The sequence below is a fragment of the Callorhinchus milii genome, unplaced genomic scaffold (assembly GCF_018977255.1).
Source record: "Callorhinchus milii isolate IMCB2004 unplaced genomic scaffold, IMCB_Cmil_1.0 Scaffold13, whole genome shotgun sequence".
NCBI lineage: Eukaryota > Metazoa > Chordata > Chondrichthyes > Chimaeriformes > Callorhinchidae > Callorhinchus > Callorhinchus milii.
In genome coordinates, this window is record NW_024704754.1 from 11,777,574 (window position 1) to 11,802,338 (window position 24,765).

Sequence of the window (24,765 nt, forward strand, 5' to 3'; positions counted from 1 at the left end):
CACCTCTCCCTCCACTCCCTCCTCGAGCTCCTGCAGTCTGGTTTTCGCCCTGCCCACAGCACAGCACAGAGACAGCGCTCATCCAAGTCACAAATGACATTCTCTCTATTTGTGACCAGGGCTTCCTTGGCCTCCTCGTCCTCCTGGATCAATCTGCTGCGTTCGACATAATCAACCACACCATCCTCCTCCACCACCTCTCCTTCCTCATCCCACTTTAGTGGGTCCGCACTGACACGGTTTGAGTGCTACCAACTGCCTCCATTTCACCTCGGCAAATAGTTTCTCCTCCCGCCCCTGCCTGGTCTCCTGCAGGGTACCCCAATGCTCCATCCTCGGCCCTCTTCTTTTCCATTTATATGCTCCCAATGGGCAATGTCATCTGTAGTCACGGGGGAAAACTTCCACATGTATGCAGATGACACACAAATCTATATGTGCCTCCTCCAATACCAACTCCAGGTCCGCCGATTTTCTATCAGCTTGTCTGGCAGACATCAGGGCCTGGATGAGTGCAAACTTCCTGCAGCTGAATGCGGAAAAGATGGAAGCCATACTCCTTGGCTCCTGTCAACTTCTTCACTCCTGCGGATCTAAACTCCTCAACCTCCCTGGGCGCTCCCTCAGACTCACCAAACCAGAGTGTAATCTAGGCATCCGATTTGACCCCTAGCTGTCCCCCAAATCCAGTCCCTGACCAGGACCGCCTTCTTCCACCTCATTGTCCACCTCTGAACATATCTTACCCCAAATGCAGCCAAAACCCTCATGCATGCGTTTGTCATCTCCTGCTTGGATTACTCAACACACGCCTCACCGGTCTCCACAGCTCCACCATTCACAAGATTCCAGCTCATTCAAAACTCTGTTGCCCGCATACTGACCCAGACCAAACTCTGTACTCACATCTCACCAGTTCTGGCCAGGCTCCACTGTCTCCCCATCACCTAATGGATCAACATCAAGATCCTCACACTTGTGTTCAAATCCTTCACTCTGGCACTTCCCTACCCACCTCTCTGACCTCCTCACTCCCCAATCCACCACCCGGCACTTCCGCTTGACTGGCACCGGCCTCCTGCTCATCCCTCGCACCCCACGCCCCACCATCGGAGGTCACGCTTTCAGTCAATAACCCCTGAAACTCTGAAACATTTGTGAGAAACATTTTTGGTTGTGTTTGGTTTTGTGTGTGTTAACCTTGCAACATAGATAGTATTGTGATCAACACAAATACACATTGGTGAATGACATCCTTCCCAGTGGGGATTTACAGCATTTCTTAAAGGTTCTCTTTAATATGGAATTCTTGCTAATCTCCTTTCATACTTACCATGGGAAAATGGCAACAAGTTATAAGTTAATTTAAGAATGTACACATTGCTTTAAAGGGTTCTTGTCTTTCTAAGACTCTTGAAGTGATACAATCCCGTGATTAATCTAGCACAGAATTGTGCCCTGCAAACTGCAATGCCACCCTGTGTGAGGGGCGCTATATAAATGTAAGTTGATGTTGTTGTGTATGGAGTTTTCCACACTGCAATTTATAAAGAACCTTTCCATATCAGTAAAAAAGAAAGCTTTTTTTGCTTGTGATAATTATAAAATATATTTATAAACACTATGCACAGAAACAATTTAGTAGCATTGCAGATACATTTTGGCTAACTTTAGCATTACAAAAAACTGAAATATGATGGATGGATAACTCAGTGACTCATCATCACTCGTACGAATGAAATTAAAGAGAAAATGTAAAACCCATTCTCTCAAGAGTTACAGTGGAAACTAACATCCTAGTGCCTTCTCTTTCATTGCTTCTTGTGCTTTTTGCTTTTAAAATAGTGGTTGGGAGGAACAGGCCCTAATGTAAAGGTCCACTCCAATGACTTCACAAATGGTGAATACTGCCCACATTACAATCGTGTTTTATATCAAAGGTGGAGAAAGTAGATTGCAATCATGCCCCAACCCACACCACCACCACCACCAACAAAATTACATTTATAGAGCGCCTTTCACGTCAGGAGGACGTCCCAAAGCGCTGAACAGTCAGGTGTCGGGGCCCGAGCATGGGGGTGGGGTGGTGTAGGTGTGAGGGAATGCAGAGAGAATTGGGAGGGAGACCAAAGGCACGATTGAAGAGAAGGGTCTTGAGACCGACCTTGAAGGAGGCAAGGGAGGAAGCGAGGTGAAGGGACCGTGGGATGGAGTTCCAGAGTGTGGGGACAGAAAGGCTAAACGTCTGGCCACCGATGGTAGGGTGGGTCGGGTGGGAGACATGGAGCAGGCCGTAGCCCGCTGAACGGAGGGAGCGGGCTGGTTGGCAGGGAGTCAGCAGGTCAGGGAGGTAGGAGGGGGCAAGGCCATGGATGGCCTTGAAAGTGAGGATGAGGATCTTGAACTCGATCCTCTGGGGGATGGGGAGCCAGTGGAGTCGGGCGAGGGTGGGAGTGATGGGGTCACGGAGCCTGGTGCGCCTGTCTGTTGTATACTGGTGAAAGATAATGTTTGCCCTACATCTTCACATTATATGAGATGTCAAACTGCCTGATCAGGGGCAAATACTGTACTCCAGTATTCCAGGACACTACTGATGACAACCCAGCCAGCCTGAGCCATCAGCAGGACTTGGAAGGGCAGACTAATCACTGGGGGCAAAGATTCTTTCCACTCAAATTCTGTTAATCCTGCAAGCCAAAGCCCTAATGGGTTGAGTGGTCCTAGCTGGACAAGCAGCGGGAAAGCTTGCCAGACAGTGGTTTCAATGGCAAGCTATGTGATTTTAACTGGTTAGATGCCAACAGTACCCCAAGCTTTGGGTCTTGCCAACCTGTGCCTAATACTTTCTGTAATTAGATAAGCAGAATGCGTCCCTCCAGTGAGGGAATCTACATTCCATTCCAATGTATATCTCTTAAATTTCCGTGGTTAGGTGGGATGCACAGAACTCTCAGTTTGGTTTTGATGCTCCTAAATATGGCTATGGTTTTACGCACGTGTCAGACACTCGCCGACCAAAAAGAAATTCCATGGCACTATTCGGAAAGGGAAGGGAGTTTCTCCTGGTATCCTGTCCTACAATTCTTAGATATATATGCCATTCATTTAATGGCGTTTGTGGGATCTTGCCTTGTGCAAAATGGCTGTCATGTTTGTCTACAAGTATAGTAACAATTGTTTGTAGATGTTGTAACTTTATGTACATGAAAGGGGCTATATCAATTCCAGGGATTATTATGATATTCATATTATTGCAGCAAGATTTATTATTCTTAACAAACTTCAATTAAGGGAGACTCTACTCCAATATCTGTTGATTGTCTTGTTAGCTTTCAGTGGGTCTGGGACAAATTATACAAATTGTCCAAGTTTCAATTAAGACAATATTATCAAACTTTCTCTCAAGAAGCAGCAGTGTAGAGAATGAAAAGACTGGGAGCACATAAGGAATTTATTTTTACATATACTATTGAGGCATCAATGGAACTGCATCTTATTGATGTAATATCCTGACCTGAGTTTGCTTGCTGTTATCACTGCGCGAAAATATTTTATTTCCTGGAATCATCTCTGCCCTTTCTCCTAATGAGAACACGAACACCAGGGTGGGGATAACAATTAATCTGCTGAAAATCTGAAGATATGTAAGGATAAGATAAAAAGATATGCGAGGATAAGATCAGTCTTGGCTGTTAAACCCCTCCAATTTATAAATGAAGCCTGATCTTGTACATAAAGGATAATAACTTGAATGGCATTCTGGTTAACTGTTGGCACCCATTGAACAATAGCACGTGTGACTAGTGATATCTTACAGTATATTCTATGAAGCACTTTGAGACGTCTCAAAGAATTGATAAGACGCTATATCAACTACAAGGCTTGTTATTATTGTTATCTTTTAGGTGAAGAAGAGTAAAATCAGAACAACAGATGAAAATTGGAAATGTTTTTAAAAATTTTAAAAACAAATTCTACACAGCTAACTAATAATGTATATATATTTAAAAAAACTTCCTTTTGATTTTTGATAACAATCCTTGCATTTGATGTGGCACCTTATCTTGTCGTCAAGACATCTCAAAATGTTTCACAGGATTTTGTTGACTAAATCTGTGTAGTTTTTAAATGCAGCACCCAATTTGTGTACAGCAATGTCCCACACACAGCGAATCATCAACTTTATCTGAGGGAATTGTTTGCCAGGACACCCTTTTCTTTCCAAGCAGTGACATGGAATTTTTAACCTTCATCTGAAGAGTCAGACAGGGACCTTGGTTTAACAGTTTATTCGAAGGACAGCACCTGCACCAATGCAGCACTCCCCAATACAGTATTGCAGTGATTAAATCAGCCCAAGGGTGTGTTTTTGAATTCACAGAAAGTTGAATTGTCTCGTGAGCACATAGTTTCTTAGGATTCCAGTCTTCTTTTGGGCAGCTTCAGCAATGCATTTACAACTGTAACCGAGTAAGAGATTGAATGATAGAAGCTTTATAAATAATTTCTAAATCTAGTGTACATATCAGGGCCTTTTTTTGATGTAAAAGCCCCTGATATCTACAGTAAAAAAAACTTTAGAATAGTGTTCTGATAATTTGCTACATTTATTTCAACTATTTGTTTTATATATTTCATATATACAAGAAGCATATAGAAAGACTATAGTCACAAAAAATATCTTTGCACAGAAGATGGTTGGAAATGTGGATTTCTCTGCCACAAACGTGTTCATGCAAAGTCAATAGGATTTGATACATGCCTTAAAATGGAGCAAGAGGAAAGGTTATGGGGAGCGAGCAGGAGTGTGGGATTAGATGGTTGTTGTGGAGAAAAACAGATGTAATGACCTGGCTCTGTGTTGTAACATTTTATGATTCTGTACACTTTAAGATATAGTAACTCCCCTCCCCGCCTTTCCTGGGACGTCCTCCTGACGTGAAAGGCGCTTTATAAATGGAATCTTGTTGTTGTTGTTGCTCGTATACAAATTTTGTACCGAGCCAGAACGGACAAGAAATGGAAATTTAAAAAAAAATTCCACTGACCCAAATTTTTCACATACCCACATCTTCTGCTTGTGGATTGAAACAATTACAATGCCGATATTGGCATTGTAATCACACTTAGATGGAAATTCTGTCTGGCTAGGCTTGATCTTCCCCCTTCTCACCCAATAGCCAGGGTTTAAGTGCACTTATTTTGGGGAAAAGGATCATAAATATTAAATACTTCTTGCTTCCAATACAGCACCTTTGCCGGGCCTGTCAATTTCCATTCAGATATACTGAATGGAGTCGAACTGTGTGTAACCACCCAGTCACATGCTGAGCCCATCTCTCAGCAGCTCGTGGCATAGCAACCGACACGCGAAGCATGCTATCACATCTGTCTCTCCATCTGACCCAGAGGCGGGGTGGATTGCAGAGATGTAGAACTGATTGGATTAAGGAATCTGTTCCTGAATTTAAATATAAAATTCTGAAATCGATTCTGCATCAAATTGAAATTTATTTTGTCATAGTCCAAATTTGCTATCAATTTGATGCTCCCATTCACACACTCAGACGTTCCAGGTTAATTTTTGAGGACTTTTATTTTATAGAATGAATAATATTCACTAAATCCTTATGAAAGTATTTTTCAATCAATCTTTCTCTAAGCACATTGGCATTTGTGATCTACATAACCCAAAGCTATATTCCAGAATTGTTGCGTATGATTTAATTGCCTTTGCTTAATTCAAATTTATTGTCAAATTATGGCTTTGTAAATTCTTTGGATATTTTATTTGAATCAATTGCAAAGATGAGGGTTTGCGACAGGGCACTGAGGAGAGAGAGCCACTTAGAAAATACTTGGAATGGCAATAAAATAGAAAGTAAAATTGCTGGTTCAATTGGGTGGCAAGCTCTACATTCTGGGAAAACTTTCAGGGATGGGCACTGAGTTACACTGAATGACACTGAAAGAGGCCACTCAGCCAATTAATACATGTATACGTTTTATACTCCACAGGAGTCTCCAGTCATCCCCTCTCGGTCTCCTATAACACTCTTTTCTAAATTAAGACAGAATTTACGATTTTTCCCAAAGTTCTGCACCATCTTCAATTTTCAGATAATTACATTGAGGTATTATCTGTAACAATGGGAGTATCACATGAGGAGACTGTATAGTACAACTTACAATTATATAGTGCCCCTCACGCAGGGTAGTGTCCCAGAGCGCTTGACAGTGACAGAGCACGATGCCGAGCCGTGTTGGGAGGTTGAAGAGGATGGTCTTCAGGTGTGACCTGAAGATGGGGAAGGACAGGGCAAGGCAGAGGGATTGAGGGAGAATGTTCCAGAGTTTCAGGGCGTAGTGGCTGAAAGCGCAGCCACCGATGGTGGAACGGAAGGCACGAGTGACAAGCAGGAGGCTAGAGCCAGTTACGCAGAGGCAATGCGTAGGTGGTTGGAGCGTAAGCAAGTTAGAGTTAGGGAGGTGCCAGGGCATGAGGGGATTTGAAGACCAGTGTGAGAATCTTGAAATCAATCTGTTTAGTGATAGAGAGTCAGTGGAGCCTGGCTAGGACTGGTGTGATGAGGGTATGAAGTACAATAGAAGGTGATGAATGGTAAAGAAATGAAATATTGATTTTCAGCGTACAAGTTATCTGTTGTTCCAAGAATTCCATCAATCCAGTTTACATGCATACAACAATTAGAGAGAAATGTGGCCTGCCTACAAGAGAATAACATTCTCCCCATTAATGGAATCAATTTCAAGACTTTTAAAGTAATTGACTAATGATCTTGTCATTGATCCATCCAGTGCCTGCATGATTTGGAATCTGATCTGTGTGCAGAAGACACAATTTGAAGAAACTTACACTGAGATGTTAGTTACCCTCAGGGTAAAGAAATTTTAGTTGGCTTAATAATTTCCAGACTTATTTGTTTGAAGGAGGGTAATACTTTGCTGCTCAGGGTTAGGGATGTGAGTGCATACGGTGCATAGGTAAATTCACTCGTTCCTCCCACTGAGCCATCAGCACAAGTGGACACCTGCCACCAAAAATCTGACGTTCAGGAGTCCTAACTATGAAAAACAGAACTGTGCTCAGTTCTTAGATCTTGTTGCACTGCAATATAACATACAGGCAGTTTACTCTAGTGGACTTTTTTGCTCTACACTTATTCTAAGAAACCCTATTCTAAGACCATAGTGAAAGCTTGCTGTTAAGTGTTAAGTGAATCTCACTGTCTAATAATATGCCTCAAACTCACTAGAGTTTTCAGTGCTTTGTTTTCTATGCTCACCACCACTGTGACCAAAAAAGTGGATTACCAAAGGAACAGGCAGTTTTGTCGAAATAAAATTGGTCATTCAGTCCATAGCTGTTTATGGGACACTGTTGTGCTCAAAATGGTTGGCACATTTCATCCATAAAGTATCCAGTCAATCCACTTACAATATATCCAGTGAAACGCTTTGAAGTGACTTGATGACGTGATAAGGTGCTCTATCAAATACAAGGATTATTATTATAGTTTTGTGCTATTCACTCAGGTCTAGTAAGAACCAGGTTAGGACAGACACTAGGAAATGTTTCTTTACCCTGAGGGTAACTAACAACTGGAATAGGTTACCAGGAAGGGTGGTTGAGGCCAGAACACTGGACACATTTAAATAACATCTCAATGCTGCGACAGGAAGATGGTAGGGTGAGTATTCTGGAAGGTTGGGATCAAATGGGCTGAAGGACCTTCTTAATTCAAAGCTGATCTTGTGAATTGTCGTGCCTCTTTTACTTTGAGCTTCAACAGCTACTGGAGAAGAGTTTCACTGTACAGTGTCTGTCAAGACAAGATTCAGATACAGATTGCAGAGGTGACTGAATGCTTATTCCACTTCTTACAAATGCATTGTATACAATTTAATTTCTTTACTAAGTTATTGTCTTGCTATGCATGCTAACTGACCAATATTGCTAACAAGCCGTATGTTATCATTGCACAATTCTCTGAGCGAGATGCTATACCTCTAAGTGTAATATTGTAAACTATTGGTAGTATAAAGGACCACAGTCTTCACTAAAGCGACCTTGGCAAACTTTATTTTATTTTAGGAACTTAAAAGATTTGTATGCCAATTGGATCATAATGATCAGTGTAAGTGACTTGGTGATATGTTTTGACAGGATTAAAACATTGTTTGTGTATAAATAAAGCAAGGCTTGCCAAATAATAGATAGGCCTCGCTGTCCTGTGAACACATTCTGCATTGCAATTTCAAGGCTAATTTGAAGGGTAACCTGTGCTATTGGAATTATTTCCTAGCAATTAATCCTTAATTATCACTCCATAAACATATTAATTGATTGTTTCTGTTATTAATCAAGATACATCAAAGCAACAGGAAAGAGAACAGTTAACATTGTGAGTGGCAATTTCACAACAGACACCAGGAAGTAAGGGCAGGAGCCTGAGCTGGGGTAGGGGAGCTTGGGAGGCCCAACGGGCAGTCAAAGACATAGGTTTGCAGGTGGGATTTGAGAGCAGAGGGAGAAGGAGGCGAAATGGGATTTTGGGACAGAGTTCCAGAGAGATGGAATAAAGTGGCTTGAACACCTACCTCTGCCAATGGTAAAACAGTGCTGTTTTATGGCTGGCGGTTGTGTATTGTGCTTACATTGCATGTAGCTCAAGTGCTAGAACAATAAAGAAGAACAATATTTCTGTAATACTGTGCTATGCACTTGATAAGTGTATCTCTCCCAACTGAGAAAACAAAAACAATCTGAAACATTGATAGACCCACAAACATTTTTTCATGCTTTGTTTTCTGTCATAAGTTACATTTTGGGTTTTAACGCACTAACTTCCTGCAAACAGTCACCGTAGGTTTGTAATGCTGCCAATATTCCAAATATTTCAAAAACAGGCTATAAATGTCATCAGTTCTCAGCAAGGCTGGGTTGTCTCCAGAACATGCTATCTGTTTTTACCGAATCGGGGAATGTCACCTCATGTCAGTGATTGGTAATATTCAGAAGCCAAGGAGGAATCAGCAGTCTGTTTGCCCTTTACACGCAGCTACAGACGGCATACAGAGGTGAAACTGAGGACAAATGATATGCATTCACTCGAAAAGGTGCACTGCAGCACAAAATCTTGTCCTTCCGAAGCAAGGCTGCACCTCCTGTCTGTACGTAACACTGTCTGTTGGTGTTATTCAATCTATCAAAAAGCACTGCACATAATTTTTCTAATCTTTATTACTGTGATTTGAATACCGCTTCACCGCAGCATATAGATGACCATTTGGGCTTTGGAATTTGAGAATGCCTCAGTGCTTACATTGCAGGGGCCCTTGTTAATGGTGTGATTGAATAATTTAGTTTATAGTTACCCACCGTCTTTTGCAATGTGTTAGCAATGAAGGGATCTCCATTTGTGAGTGACACCTTTGTCGTTTCCCCACCCCTTTCTATTTCTGGGTGAGTTGAACTAAAATCGAATTAAGGTCTCGTTTTGCAAAAGAAAATCTTTGTGGCTGTTGTGCCAGGTTCTTCTCCACCTGCTACATATTTGCAGTATTTTGAATTTCAAACTCAAGATTTGCTAAAGCACTGATTGAAAGAAGCTCGTAAAATGGTACATCATCTCTGCAGAAACAGATGAGGAGGTTGAAAAGCAGCCAATATCTTGTGAATAAATCGCCCTTTCTCTCAAGTGGATTGCTTGCACTTCTGCGTGAAGGAACTGCACACTTAGCAAGTGTTCATGCATAGCACCCGAAACACCACATTTGCATATTTTGTCTTCTGTACAACATTAGCCACATTGACACGTGGATTCCTGCTCTCTCGAGATGGTAACTGGTTAGTTAATCCGTTGAATGAAGAGATGGAAGTTTAAACCTTTCCTGCTTCATATACAGGCCAACTAATCCTCTAAAGAGCTTTATCTATCCAATACGGTAGCAGAGTGTCTCATGTGATACTATCATGCCGCAGTCTAGCCATCTAGGGAGTGAATATGTTATGCAAATTACTGTTTAATAAAATTAGCACTGTTATTGAGACTGTATACACAGACCTGCAGATGGGACTGGGTGACTTGAAAGCTTGGATTTGGGGATGTAGATTGATGGTTCTAATACATTGCAATTTGCCTACTACACATAAGCAAACCCATGTCTTTTTTAATGCCTTCTCCTTTTCTCGGCTTCAACTCTCCACAGAGATCCTCTCTATTAGACCTTAAAAATTATTTTAAAAGGGAACACTGTAGAAACACGTTTGAAAAGAAGAATATTAAAGAGTATGGAGAGCAACCAGGAGAATTCAACTAGATTAGGTGTCTCAGATGGAGAAAACAAAATACTCAATCACTACACTTTACAATATATCCTGTGAAGTGCTTTGCTAACCACGATGAGCGCCCACCCCCCTCTGCACCACCTCTAGCGCCCGCAGCCTCCTGCAGGCTGACAATGGCCCACTAAACCCGCTGCCTCTCATCCCAGCGTCCGGGTCTTGCCTGCCGCCCCCGACCTGAGCCGGCCTTCCCTCAAACGCCCCCTCCCTGCAACTCTCCCGCTCTGTCCTGCTCTCTCTCCGCCCTCCCCGCCTCCTACCTCTGCTTGACCCCCCCACTGCCTCCCTCTGTTCCAGCCTGGGAATCCTTTGCTGGGCTCATCGAGGCACTCTGCGTTGGCTGTCCAGCAGCAGCCACACCGACTGCCCCATTCCCCACTACTGCCACAAGCCATCCTGGACCCTGACCCCGGGGGCTAACCTCTCCTCCCTTATCCGTATCCCCACCCTCCCTGCCAACCAATCCACTACCCCCTCCCATCCCACAATCCACTACCCCCTCCCATCCCACACATCTCCCTGCCAACTGTCCACTCCACATTGGGCTTCAAAATGTCCGCTCCATCGCCAACAAGACCCTAGCCGTCAATGAACTCATCCTTGATGAGAACATTGACATTATGGCCCTCACTGAAACTTGGATCACTCCAGGTGATACCTTCCCCCTCACTGAGGCCACACAACCCAGCTATACCTACCACCATGCCCCACCCCACAACCATCGTGGCGGTGGGGTGGCCCTCATCTCCAGGGCATCACTTGCCCTATCCCCCTACTCCACTGGCTTATTCCTCCCTTTTGAACACCTTACCCTCTGCCATTCCTCTCATCTCTCACTAAAAAATTTCCTAATTTATCGCCCCCTCAAATCCTCCCCCACCTTCATCTCTGACATTTCCACCCTTCTAGCTTCACTCTGCCTCTGCTCCGACTGCCTCATCATCCTAGGCAACTTCAACCTCCATTTCATCCCCTCTTGCTCCATCTCCTCAGACTTCTCTCTCCTCTCCTGACCTCTTCCTCCACATCCACTCTGCTACCCACACCCACGGCCACTCGCTTGATCTGGTGAACAACCGGGGCCTCAGCGTCTCGGATGTCACCATCACCGACAAGGCCATCTCTGACCACCATTTCATTTCCATCAAACTCCTATATCCCTCTCCCCACTGCCTCGAAACCCTCCACCATCGCCCGTGGAAGAAGATCTCCCCGCAATCCCTCTCCGCTGCCCTGGAGTCCTCTGAACTTCTCCCCCTCTGGCCCACCTCCCACACCAACCCACCCTCTGCGTTTACTCTCCTCCACAGCACCCTCTCCACCATACTCGATGCCCTTGTCCCCCTCACCTCCCGAACTGCCTCCTATTCCCGATCCTCACCCTGGTTCACCAGCCACCTCTGCTCGCTCAAGGGCCAGGTGCGGGTTGTCGAACGCACTTGTCTCAAATCCGGCCTAACGGTCCACCGGCACATCTGGCTGGACCTCATCAAAACCTACCACTCTGCTCTCGCCTCGGCCAAATCGTCCTTTTATTCCAGATTAATCCTGGAGGCGAAAGGCAACCCCAGGTTCCTGTTCTCCACCACCAACCGGGTCCGCCGCCATCCTCATCATGCCTGGCAGATTCTTTCCTCCGACTCCTACTGCGAGGAAATGCTGGACTTCCTTGAGTCCAAAATCGAGGGAATCCCCTCAGCTGCCACTGCCCTCCCAACTTCCAACCCCTCCCTACACCACCACCCCCCCACACCCCCCCCCCCCACGCTACGACTACTACCCAACCCTCCTTCCACACCTTTGAACCTGTCACCCCCTCCTTATTCATCACCACCATATCCTCCATGAAGCTCACCACCTGCTCCCTGGACCCCATCCCCACCCCTCTCCTTAAATCCCAGCTCCACCTCCTTGCCTCATTACTCGCCGACATCCTCAACTTCTCCCTGTCATCTGGCACTGTTCCTATCCCTCTCAAACAACCACTATCACCCCCACCTTGAAGAAATCTTCCCTTGACCCAACACAACTATCCAGCTACCTGCCCATCTTCAACCTCCCTTTTCTGTCCAAGGACCTTGAAAGAGCTGTTGCCTCTCAGCTTTGCTCTTTCCTCTCCTCCCACTCCCTCCATGAGCCCCTCCAATTCGGGCTTCGGTGCTGCGCACAGCACAGAAACTACTCTGGTCAAGGTCAAAAATGACATCCTGACCATGTTTGACCAGGGCTCCCTCTGCCTCCTCGTCCTTCTCGACCTCTCCGCCGCTTTTGACACTGTGGACCATTCAGCCCTCCTCCTCCACCGCCTCTCCTCCCACCTCAACCTCCAAGGTTCTGTCCGTGACTGGTTCAGGTCCTAACTTTCACACCGGCTCCACTTCGTCTCAGCTAACGGCTTCTCCTCCAGCCCCCGCACCGTCTCGTGCGGCGTTCCTCAGGGCTCTGTCCTCGGTCCCCCCCTCTTCACCCTCTACATGCTCCCCCTTGGTGACGTCATCCACAGACATGGGGTAAATTTCCACATGTATGTGGATGACACCCAACTCTACCTCTCTGCCTCCACTCTTAACTCCAGGACTACTGGCGTCCTGACCGACTGCCTGACCGACATCAAGTCCTGGATGAGGGACAACTTTCTCCAGCTGAAAGTCAGCAAGACCGAGGCTCTCCTGATTGGGTCGTGCCAGCGCCTCTATACCTCGGGTGCTGGCAGCATCAGCCTCCATGGCTGCACACTCAACCTCACTCAGCCAGTCAGGAACCTGGGTGTCTTGTTTGGCTCTTGAGTTGTCCTTTCTCCCCCACATCTGCCCATGACTGACACTGGCTACAAACATCCATGAAGTGAGTGACCAATTTTATTTGGGGAGTTGTTAGCCAGAACATTGGGAGAAACTCCATTCTCTTTTCCAATAGTTCTGTGAAATTTTTAACGTCCAACTGAACAGGCAACGCGACCTTGATTTAAAGTCTCATCCAAAAGATGGCACTGTACTGACATGATCTGTAGTTGTTTGATGTTGTGATTTCCTGGAGTGTTTCCTGCTGCAATTTGTGCTCATTTTGGGCAGAGTGTGGGATAGCACGGAGGGGGCTTTGTGAAGTAGAATTGATGCTTTTGACTCTCATACTCTTATTGTAACCGTATTACTTTGTTGCTCGCATTCTTGCAGAGAATGGGATTTTCGGTTCTTTGTGTCATCTTGGCAAACTTGGGAAGGCTTAAGTTTTTTTTCTTGAGAACCTCTGCTCTAGACTATGAACTCAAAGTCCCAATGAAGGGCTTAAACCCACACCCTTCTGACTCAGAGGCAAGAGTGGTAACAACTGAGGCCAAAGCTGAGCCACAGATTACTGTCCGTGATGCTGGGTTTGAAAGGGGAAATTCCCATTACAATTCCCTTTAGATACGAAGATTGAGGTCAGCAACTTCACCAACCAGTGGAATTTTATATCTTTTCTTTAATATACTAAAGTAAGAAAAAATAAGAGGTAAAGAAAGTTTGGGTCAAAAATGACATGGCTCTGCTGCTTTAAACACCAAAGTTGCCAAATTTACTTGAAACTGATTTTAATATTGAATTCACAAAATAAAAAGAATTGAAAATTTCATACCCAGCTATGAGCCTGACTCAGTTGGTAGCATTCTCACCTTTCAATCAGAAGGTTGTGGATTCAAGCCCCATGTCAGAACTTTGAGTTCTTTTCTCAAGTTTCCTCATTCCACACGCTTTTGTTTACGTAGCATTAAGTAGAAACCTGGTTGTTAGTCGATTGAGGGATCGTTTTCTGGGATAATAATCCCTGAAAAAAAATTTGGTCACTCAATACATGACTGTTTTTGGAACACTGCTGCGTGCAATTGGCTGCCGTGTTTTGCTCACAAAATATACAATCAATTCACTTTACAGAATATTCTGTGAAGCGCATTGAGATGTTTCGAAGACATGGTAAAGTGCTACATCAAATGCAAGAATTATTATTAAGCGCTCTGAGATGCTACTCTGCATGAAGGGTGCTATATAAATGCAAGTTGTTGTTACATTCATTGACAAAGAACACAGTCACTGCACTTTACGGTAAATCCTTTGTGCACTTTGAGATGTATTTCCAAAGGGATGAGACCCTATATCAAGAAAAGAATTATCATTATTATTGTTATTATTACCATTATAATACCCACGCTGTAGGTCTGGCTCAGAGAGCAATATGTTTCTCGGCTCTCACTTATTCTCTTTTCTCTCACTTGTTCATGTGTCTATGTTTACAAAGCATTTTCCCTCAGTGTTGTGGCTGAAGTGTACTTAAGAACATTTAAGATTGTTGTCAGCTGAAGCTGCCAAGCAATTGGATTGATTCCCTACGTGGCAGATCAAAGACTTCACCTGTCAATCAGGGGATTAATTCAGTTAGTTCTTGGTATGTATGCGCTCTTAAGATTTAATTGCTCGAGTTAATCCATGGAATGACAGGCAGAGGTGTTTGATCTGCCTCATACAATGTCTGAGTGAAGCTCTCTTTGTAGATGGGTCTTTTGTTGTGTTATTCTGCTTCCTGAACCTGAAGATTTTGATATTACATGTCTCAGTCTGTCATTGAGGTACTGTATGATATTATTGCCAAGGGCCTGACCATATGCCAGACAAAGCCTAATCTTTTGAACCTGCAAGCTGTCTAACAGTGGGGGAAAGAGCAAGATCTCTTCCCTACCTGTGCTTAACACAGTACACCATTTAATAATAACTTTTGTTATGGCGCCTTTTACATTAGGAAGACATCGCAAAGCACTTTACAGGATTTATTGTAAAGTCCAGTGACTATGAATGCAGTAAATGCATATTGCAACACAAGTCAAATCAAACAAAGTGCATTCACTGCCACCCAGTTGTCAATATCATCTCTGTGATCAAGCTGCCCTTCGGAGCTTTTGAAAACTCGCAATCCTTTACTATTAAATGCAAGCTTTGCTGAAATTACAGTGTTTCCAATCCAACCATTATGTTCCATAATGAAGTGAACCAAAGTCTTATTACTTATAACTATTGATAGAGTCAACAAAATAAAATTGAACAGAATTAGTTTTAGATATTCTGGTACACTTGGGGGAAATGGATTGGAGTCTAATTTGCAGTATTTTTTCATAATGTGAATCCCAATAATGAATCCCTGTAGAATTCCCGTCAGCCCACGGGAGCTTTTCTCTGGAAGGAGAGTGCACTGGGCAGAGCTCTGCAGGGTTGGTGTAATGCATTTCTAGTGACTGAAAGGAGCATTCATTTACATTTCTTATTAAAGAATCATGTTAGGCAATATTGTATTGGAACTAAGACTCCAATGTCTATTTACTGCAAACATAAGGCAGTGGTGAATCAGCAAGTTTTACATCAGTGGATTTTAAAGAATAGAGAAGTTAAATGTCTTATACTTTTAGTTCCACTTGTCTATTTTCTAATAAACCACAAAACTGTTAATTACATCTGGACCGTCACCAGACTGTCACCTCTTCTGTCACCCCCCCTCCCCCACCACCCATAGGTATCTGATTTTAGGAGTTAATGGTGCCACATTTTGATTGTATTTTTACCCTTACGGTAGAACTCCCACCCCCTCCTTATCTACCTTGTATTTTGTTAACATTTTTCCTGTACACATATAAAAGCTGAACCAAAATATATTTCTGTGCCTAAACCGTTTTTTAATAACGTCAGTGCTGAGGAACTGGAATATATTTTATTACATGTTGCATTAGACTGTGGTCAGAAGATCTATTCCATAAACTCGTGTTCTCTTTCCGTTTTCATCCATTTTTCCTTTCAGTTTTCCAACGTTTATCATTATCGTTCTCCTTAGTGCACCCTGTGCTTGTCTTCAGTGGAAGATGAGAGTGCAAAATATATTACAGATATTCCAATTCCCCAGCACTGTCTGTATTATTAATTAGACTTCTTCAATTCACATTCAAAATAGATCACCTTAGGTCAATGAGATGACCTGTAGCTAAAGAGAGGGTCTATGTCTGAGCAGAGAAGCTGGATTCTAAAAGACATCAACTGGAAAAAAATCCATATCTGTACAGTGAATATTGACAAGAATGAAGAAAGAGCTTATAATTTTATAGCTCCTTACCTTATTGAAACATCTCAAATAGATTTGCAGTAATATCAGTCACTCATATTGACTTTTTCTTAGGAAAGCAGCAGTCATTTTGAACACTGGAAGGTGGACATTAAAAACCTCCTTATAGTATTGGAAGAGGGAAATGTCCTGGTCATCAACCCTCCAGATCAATCGATTGTTTGGCCGATTGTTGGACTGTGCATCATAACTGTTATGTTTGCCTACAAAAAGCAGTTATTGTACATGACAATAATTTCTCTTGAGACATTTTGAAGGGTAAAAAGCTATAAAAATAAAACAAATTTATGTAATTCAAACTTCCAGTTTAGACAATGTATTCCAATTGAGAGGGATGTATAGACACTTAGCCTGCTTCACTGTGCAAGCAGGACAGTACACTTGATTCTGGGTCAGAAGGTTATGGATTCAAGACCCAGGATTCGAGCTGTAGTTAGTTTGATTCAAGGGATTGTGACCAAACAGTGGTCTAAATGAAAATGATCCGAGAAAAATCCTGTATAGTTAAAGCTGAAGAAACAGTTTAGTTTGGCTAACAAATTATATTGGAAGGGCTAATCTGATGAGTGTGACAAAGAAAGTGTAAGCGGTCCGGGACACTACCCCGCGTGAAAGGCACTATGTAAATACAAGTTGTTGTTGTTGTATCTGAATCCTTGTCCCGCTGGAATTTAAGTGGTATTCAAGACATACACAGTATTGGTGGTTACTGTCCCTGCCCCCTTTTTAGGTAAAACATGGGTTAGATACAGAGAAAAGCGATCTTCAATGACAATAATAATGAGAATTAAGCTCCATCTCAGATACATATCCCCTGCTGCCAAACTACGTCTTTCCATATACTGTACCAGCAATCTTTGTCCCTCTGAAGTAAGACTGCCAGTTCGGTGTTGAAATATAGAGTTCTGTGTAATGGACTTGGGGCAACTCAGAACTAGTTGGATAACAGGGAAGTGAAATTAGTTTGAGACTGGGATGTCATAGGCACAATATGCAATATGCAAAGAAAAAAGATAAATGACAGAAATCTGAAGGTAAACCAGAAAGTGCTGGGAATGCATAACAAGAGACAGGCTAGGTAATACTTTGGGGTTTCAGAGCTGTCCAATACTGATGAAAGGTCACAACTATAATGTTAAAATATTTTTTCATTTCATTTGGGATATCTACCACCAGTAGAGAGGAAGTTTTCATCCATCCAGGAGACTGGATTTAAGTTCAAGAGGTGAAATGGTTGGGCGAGTAAAACTGTGCCTTATAATCTAACGATCTTTGTTACTAGGTATCCCGTGTGATTCAATCAAAAATATTCTGGTGCTCTGTGCTTCAAAGTAATAATAATAATCTTTGCATTTGATATAGCACCTTATCACATCTATGAAATGTCTCAAAGCGCTTCACAGAATATACTGTAAAGTGAATTGACTGTGGATTTTGTGGGCGAAAGTGTTATCTATCCGTGATTCCCAGCACAATGACTTCCCGATCTCTTCTGACTCTGGGTAAAGCACTTTCTCAAGGGGAATGAAGAATGTAAGGAAATATAGAAGGGCAGTGAACTAGCCTGTGTCTCTCAACAGCTGTTTCTAGTCTATTTCTAGAAATTTCCTTTGATTAACATAACATTTCTCTCTTTTTGTATGATAACATACTATATCATCGCAATTAAAAATAAAATACAGATTGTTTATATTTACTGCCTATCTTTGCTCTTTTATTTGACAGTTAATGGCTGTTTTGTTTGATAACTGGATGGTGATGGATGGATGAAGGTATGACTAATAAACAAAAATCACATAAGAAATTGCCATAACAAGAATCATTGGCTCAGTACTATTAGCACAAGTCAGACAGGAGTTTTGCAGCAAGTGTGTGCATTCTCTCCGTAAGTGAGTTAGACAGAAACTAATTTGCAGTAATTTGTAACAGGAGTCATTAATATTGCCTCCAACCAGCAAAACAGGAATCTGGAAATGAATAGTGAAGGAATTAGAGAGGTTGGGGGCAGATCAGTCACTGTATTGATTAGCCTCATCAATGATGTGATAATTATCAGAACACACTAGTGATAACACATTACACATCAAAATACTCACCTTATCATCACAAGGGCAGCAATTTTCCAATACTTATCGTAATATCACTAATGGATGCAGAAACATGCACCTGCGTTTTCCATCCTAACTGCATCATTACCTTTGTCTGTACTCTAGGCCTTGCACAGTCCTACTGGTGATGGGAAAGATGCGAGGAATGTGAAACACAATGTGCGAGTGGATTTGCACTAAATAAAATGGCAATTTATTCTTGAATTGAGTGGAATAAAAGGAATCCCTGAAGATGTCCAAGAAGGGGCGTGGGAAGGCTGAAAAGCCTGAAGCCCTGATTACAGCCTTGCAGGCTGCTAATGAGGACCTCAGGACTAAACTGACAGATATACAAATCGAGCTTCATCAGGAGAAATGCAAGGTAGGTGATGCCTATTTATCTGGTTAAATCCTGGGCTAAAATTTGCCACATTTCTAAACTTGTACCTTGACAGAGCGAATGAATCATGAATACCACATCTTTCATCCCAATGTCTCAAACAAATATAATCCACGTTCGAGATTAACTTTGTGGTCAATCTCTAACTTCTGTGAGTAATTGTTTAGAAAATGTGGAGTTTCTCAAGTGCTTCTCTGAACAATGTATGGTTACTAAGAATGGCCTACTGTTCACATGTTCCTATTTAGACCCCAGAAATAGGGTCCCTTCTGCCCATCAAGTCTGATTTCCTTCTCTACATGAATTACTAAATTAAATCCCATTCCTTTGCTGACGTTTTTTTTTAATCTTTAATATTCTTTTCTTGTTGCTGTGGTGTGAAAGTCCTGGCTGAATCTCACCTTGTGGTATGTCAGTAATGAGGGCGATTCACTTTGAGACATCAAACCGAGGTCCCATCTGCATGGATGTTAAAGATCTCATGGCATTATTTGAAAAGAGAAGGGAGTTTCTCCTGGTTTCCTGGCCAATAGGATTTTAAAAAAATGATCATTCATTTCATGGCTATTTACAGGATATTGGTGTGTTGTAAATTTGCTGCCTTGTTCATCTTCAAATATAAGTTGCTACATTTTAAAGAAAAATTCTGAAGGGTTTTGAGATGATTTGATGTGATAAGATGCTGTAACAAATCAAGTATTATTAGATTTATTATTATTAACACTCTTTCAGTCTTTTCTATTTGAAACTGTTGGCGGCCAAATCCCAAACAATATTGAGGGCATCTCACTAATAAAGGCAAAGTAAGCTAAATTATTGACAGCTTTAAAATAGTGTAAGATTGCACTGCAGTTAGTTAATGGATGAGAAATAGTCTTTTTTTATTCTTGAATTGTTCCGGATATATTCAAAAAAGTAATACATGTCTTAGAGGAGGTTGTGGGATATTAAGACAGATGTGAGCAGTCTCTTTTGATGGGATGTTTTGCTTATTTGAGTCTCTATTCAGTGAATACTATAAAGCCAGTATTTCACTGAAAGCTAATCAGCTTTCTTCAAGTTATCATTTTTGCTCACTTACATAAATAATCAAAGTGCTCAACTCCAACCAAAGAGTACCAGACCAACTTCCAGGACTATTGTCTTTCTAAGTCGCTCAATTACACAAACCTTGTCAATCCAATTCAGGCAGTCGGGAGAATGGTATATAGAAGCAATATATCCCATCTGAGACAGAACAGAGATGCAGACTACTTTTTGGGTTGAGTTTGGTTTCAGCTGATACTGAATTTATAATCTACATTAGAGTGTTAGGACAGGCACTGAGAAAAAATACTGGTCCTATTCAACTTATTACCAGCCACTCAGCAAAGAACCCTGCCCTCTGACCCCCTCCTCCCATATCTCATCCCAAGCAAATGACTTTCACTATTTATATACAAGAACATGGAAAAATATTACGACTCCAGAAGAAAGCAATATTTTGCAGCATTTAGCATTGCCAGCAGACAGCCTAATGACTCATTTAATAAATGCTCTGTCTGATGATGAAAGCTGATGAATAATGTAATTTAAATCATGTAACAGGAACCTCTTGGGTCACTTTATACCACTCTGTTTTGACTTCTTGCTCACTTCAAGAATGAGAGTACATCTTACCCATTAAGTCACTCACTCCTTCCAATTGTTGGCACCTTGCATTGTCTGCCTGTCAACCTTTGTTGTGGTTCACTCTGAAAAGATGAAAGCTTCATTCAGATGAGTGAAATGACTATGCAGACATCTCGTTTGCCACAATTGCTCAAGGGCGCCTGAGGGCTTCACGTATTTCCCCCACAGAAGAGTTTTTGATCTGTTGGCCTATGCTTTGTGTGCTCTATTTGTAGGTGAGCAAGCTTGAACGAGAAAAGGTGCAAGAGGCTAAGCGAATACGAGAGCAGGAGCAGCACAAGCACACGGCAACGGTGACGGATCTGAAAAGCAAGCTGCACGAGGATAAGATGAAAGAGCTGCAGTCTGTTCGAGAGACACTGATCAAGCAACATGAGCAGGAATTGGCTCGTTTGAATAAAATCAAAGACCATGAGATTCAGCGACTAAAGTCACTTGTGAACTCGCTGCGAGATGGCAGCAGTGACAAAGTAAGAACAGCCTTAACCAACGAGGCCCGGGATGAGGCCAGGAAAGCATTTGACTCCGAGCGCCTTAAACTTTTACAGGAAATCCATGAACTGAAATCATCCAAGAAGCAGGTGGATGAGGCACTGAACAACATGATTCAATCGGATAAGATAAAAGCAGGCAATCTGCGCAGTGAGCATCACTCCCACCAAGAGGCCATAAGCAAAATCAAATGGGAGTGTGAAAGGGATATCCGAAGATTGGTGAGTGGCAGTGACTCCCTAACATTGATATTGCGGGTAAAGTTTAAAAGGAAGATGCTATTGTCATTTTTATTTTTGCTCACAATATAATAGACTTGCAAAATCCCCCAGTTTTGTGCTGTTTCCCATTGTTCATTTTATGCTTTTTAACTTCCTAAACTTCTAAGCATTGAGGTGACCATTTGTCCAAAAGAAACACATCACAGGGCTAATGCTATTAGTGACATTGTATTCTCAAACAATCAAAATACAATAAGCATAAATTCCGATAAACTACAATGTTAACTCTTTGCGCCCACCTCTTATCATTATTACACAGACATTTAAAGGTCATCTGGACTATGCCCTCTTCTGCTGATAAAATTGTGGTGAATCATGCAACTTGTGATAGTTTTGAGCAGAAAGCAAAATATGACCTAAAGCTGTATTTTCACTAATCCATTCAAACCAAGATTTTCTATCAATTACAGAGCATGTTCTGTGACATTTATTGGTGAAACTAATCTTTACTCAGTTGATGAAGGTAAGTGCATACTTAGAAATCACAACTGAGGCAAGAACCAACATCTGCAACTCGGATTCCCAGTTTGTTGTGAGGTGAAACTGGTGGGAAGGTGGTTGGAGATGCACTTTGAAAATTAAAACCAATGTTGAAACAATTACCTGAATCATGAGGTTTCTTTTCCTGCCTGTAAAAATAGAATGGGGGTTGCACATAAATATGTCCTACTTTTGAAGCTGCAGTGTGGTGCCTGATTTAATCTTCTTTGTTCCTATGTCTCTCAGAAGTGTGGATCAGACCTGGACATAGTGACTTTTTTTGTATTTAATTGTTATTCCAAAATCAGCAGAATGTAGGAGTTTGGTTTAACTTGTGGACATATCTTCAAAAGCCCTGGTATTTGTGGAAGAAATGGCACACTTGCAACCTTTGTCTTATCATTCCAGAATCTGGACAGACATTAAGCATGCACTTACTTAGAGAGGTCCAGTGATGATGGAAAAAAACATGATGAACCAGGCAGATATGTGAAAGCAAGTGATAGCTTTGGTGGAAGATCATAAGAAAGTGATATATTTACAAGGACAGACCTGTCAAAGGAGGAGCCCAGGGCAATAACAAATAAGATATCAAATTGTCAAAAGTACATAACAACAATAACAATACACAGGAATAGGAGAAGGCCATTAGATTTTATTAGAATGGGGCAGATCTTTTAATCCAATTTTCCACCTTTTCTCTCAATACCTTTAATTCCCAAGGACCAATGTTCAGATGCTTCATGAGGGCAAGAAAATCGACAGTTTAAAGTCAATTCCAAAAATTATTCTCATGATTATGATTGTAGAAAGATTTTTTAAGAGGATGGACAATTTGACAATTTTCAACACTTTAGAGGTATTGGGGCGTAATTTGAAAGATAAGTGCAGTTAGGATGATGCATAATTTCCACTAACAGCAAAAGTAGATTATTTAACAGAAACAGGATTCAATTATTTTATTTTGGGCTCATAACCTAGGCCAATAGAAAAGTGTGGAAATATTTGCCCCAAATTGCAGGGAGATTTTTGGCAAATTTTGCAGCAAATGGCAGGGAGTTGTTTCTTCAGCATAAACTGTGTGGCCTTTATTGGGGGGGGGGAGGGGGTAAGGGGGGACACCAGCGAGGCTACAGGAGCTCTCAGGGCCCAGCACCGCACACAGACCCAGGGAGAGAGACACACACACTCAGAGACACAGACAGGGACACACACTCACAGACAGAGAGAGAGATACACACACTCAGAGACACAGAGAGAGACACACACACTCAAAGACAGAAACGTACATAAGGACATGAGAAATGCTAGACGAAAAGAGACCAAGGTCCATTTGGTTCGCCTTTCACCTTCCTGGTGGTCACATGAACATATGTCCCAAACTACCGATGTACTATATCTCATAATGTTATTTCCTAAAAGAAAACTATCTAATCTGTGTTTGAAAGAATCAACATTTCCTGCTTCAACTGTCTCCCTCGGGAGCCTGTTCCACAGGTTCACTATTCGCTCACTGAAATAGTGTTTGCATAGATTCCTTCTGAATTTATCCCCCTTCAATCACAGGCCATGTCCTCTGGTTGTGAAACACACACACACTCGCAGACACAGACAGAGACACACATTCTCAGAGAGAGAATTTTGAGGGGATCCGCTCAGCTGCCTCGCCCCTCAATCTACTCACCTCTCCCCATTTCACCCTCTTACCCCAGCCCCTTCCCATCCCTCCCTCCACAACTTCGAACCTGTCTCCCACTCCTCTCTCACCACCACTATAACCCGCATGAAACCAACCACCAGCTCCCTCGACCCCATCCCTACCCTTCTCCTTACGTCCCAGCTCCACCTCCTTGCCCCTCTCTACTCACAGACATCATAAACCTCTCCCTGTCCACTGGTACTGTTTCCACCCCTTTAAAAATGGCCGTCATCATTCCTATCCTTAAAAAAAACCTCACTGGACCCATCACTGCTCTTAAACTACTGCCCCATCTCCAACCTCAACCTTCACGGCTCTGTCCTTGACTGGTTCAGATCATACCTTTCACGCCGTCTCCACTTCATCTCCAAAACGGTTTCTCCTCTAGCCCCTGCACCGTCTCGTGCGGCATTCCTCAGGGCTCTGTTCTTGTTCCCCTCCTCATCAATATCTATATGCTCCCTTTTGGTGATATCATCTGCAGATATGGGGTCAACTTCCACATGTATGCGGATGACACCAAACTGACCTCTCCACCTCCACCCTTGAAACCAGGACCACTGCTGTCCTGACAGAATGTCTGTCAGACATCAAATCCTGGATGAGAGTTAACTTTCTTCAGTTGAATGTCAACAAGACCGAGGCCCTCCTGATTGGCTCCCGTCAGCACCTCCTCACCTCAGGCACTAATAGCAGCACCAACCAAGGATGCACCCTCCACCTCACTGAGCCAGTCCGGAACCTTGGTGTCTTGTTTGACCCTCAACTATCCTTTCTACTCCACATCGGTGCCATGACCCACTCTGCCTTCCCCCATCTCTGCAACATCGCCCGGCTCCGCCATTGTCTCATACCACAGACCATTGAAACCCACATACACACATTCATTCCATCCAAGCTTTACTATGTAAACTCAATGCTTGTCAGCCTCCTCAACTCCTTCCTCCATAGGCTGCAGATCATCTAAAACTCTGCTGCCCATGTCCTCTCCCACACCAGGCTCCATGACCTTATCAACCCCATCCTCGCCCGACTCCATTGGCTTCCCATCACACAGAGGATCCAGTTCAAGATTCTGTTCCTCACCTTCAAATCCCTCCATGGTCTTGCTCCCCACTAGCTCTGCAACCCAACCCCCTACCATGCTC

At 42.7% G+C, this 24,765-nt stretch overlaps 1 protein-coding gene across 1 annotated transcript in view; it reads left to right on the forward strand.

Moving 5' to 3' along the window:
* Positions 1-24,765, forward strand: part of jakmip2 (janus kinase and microtubule interacting protein 2) — a 96,964-nt gene that overhangs the window by 33,131 nt on the left and 39,068 nt on the right. The window contains exons 2-3 of the mRNA XM_007891387.2: positions 18,721-18,976; positions 20,881-21,378. Of these exons, the coding sequence (XP_007889578.1) occupies positions 18,848-18,976; positions 20,881-21,378 (627 nt within the window). The 5' untranslated portion in view covers positions 18,721-18,847. The remainder of the gene's footprint in view (positions 1-18,720; positions 18,977-20,880; positions 21,379-24,765) is intronic.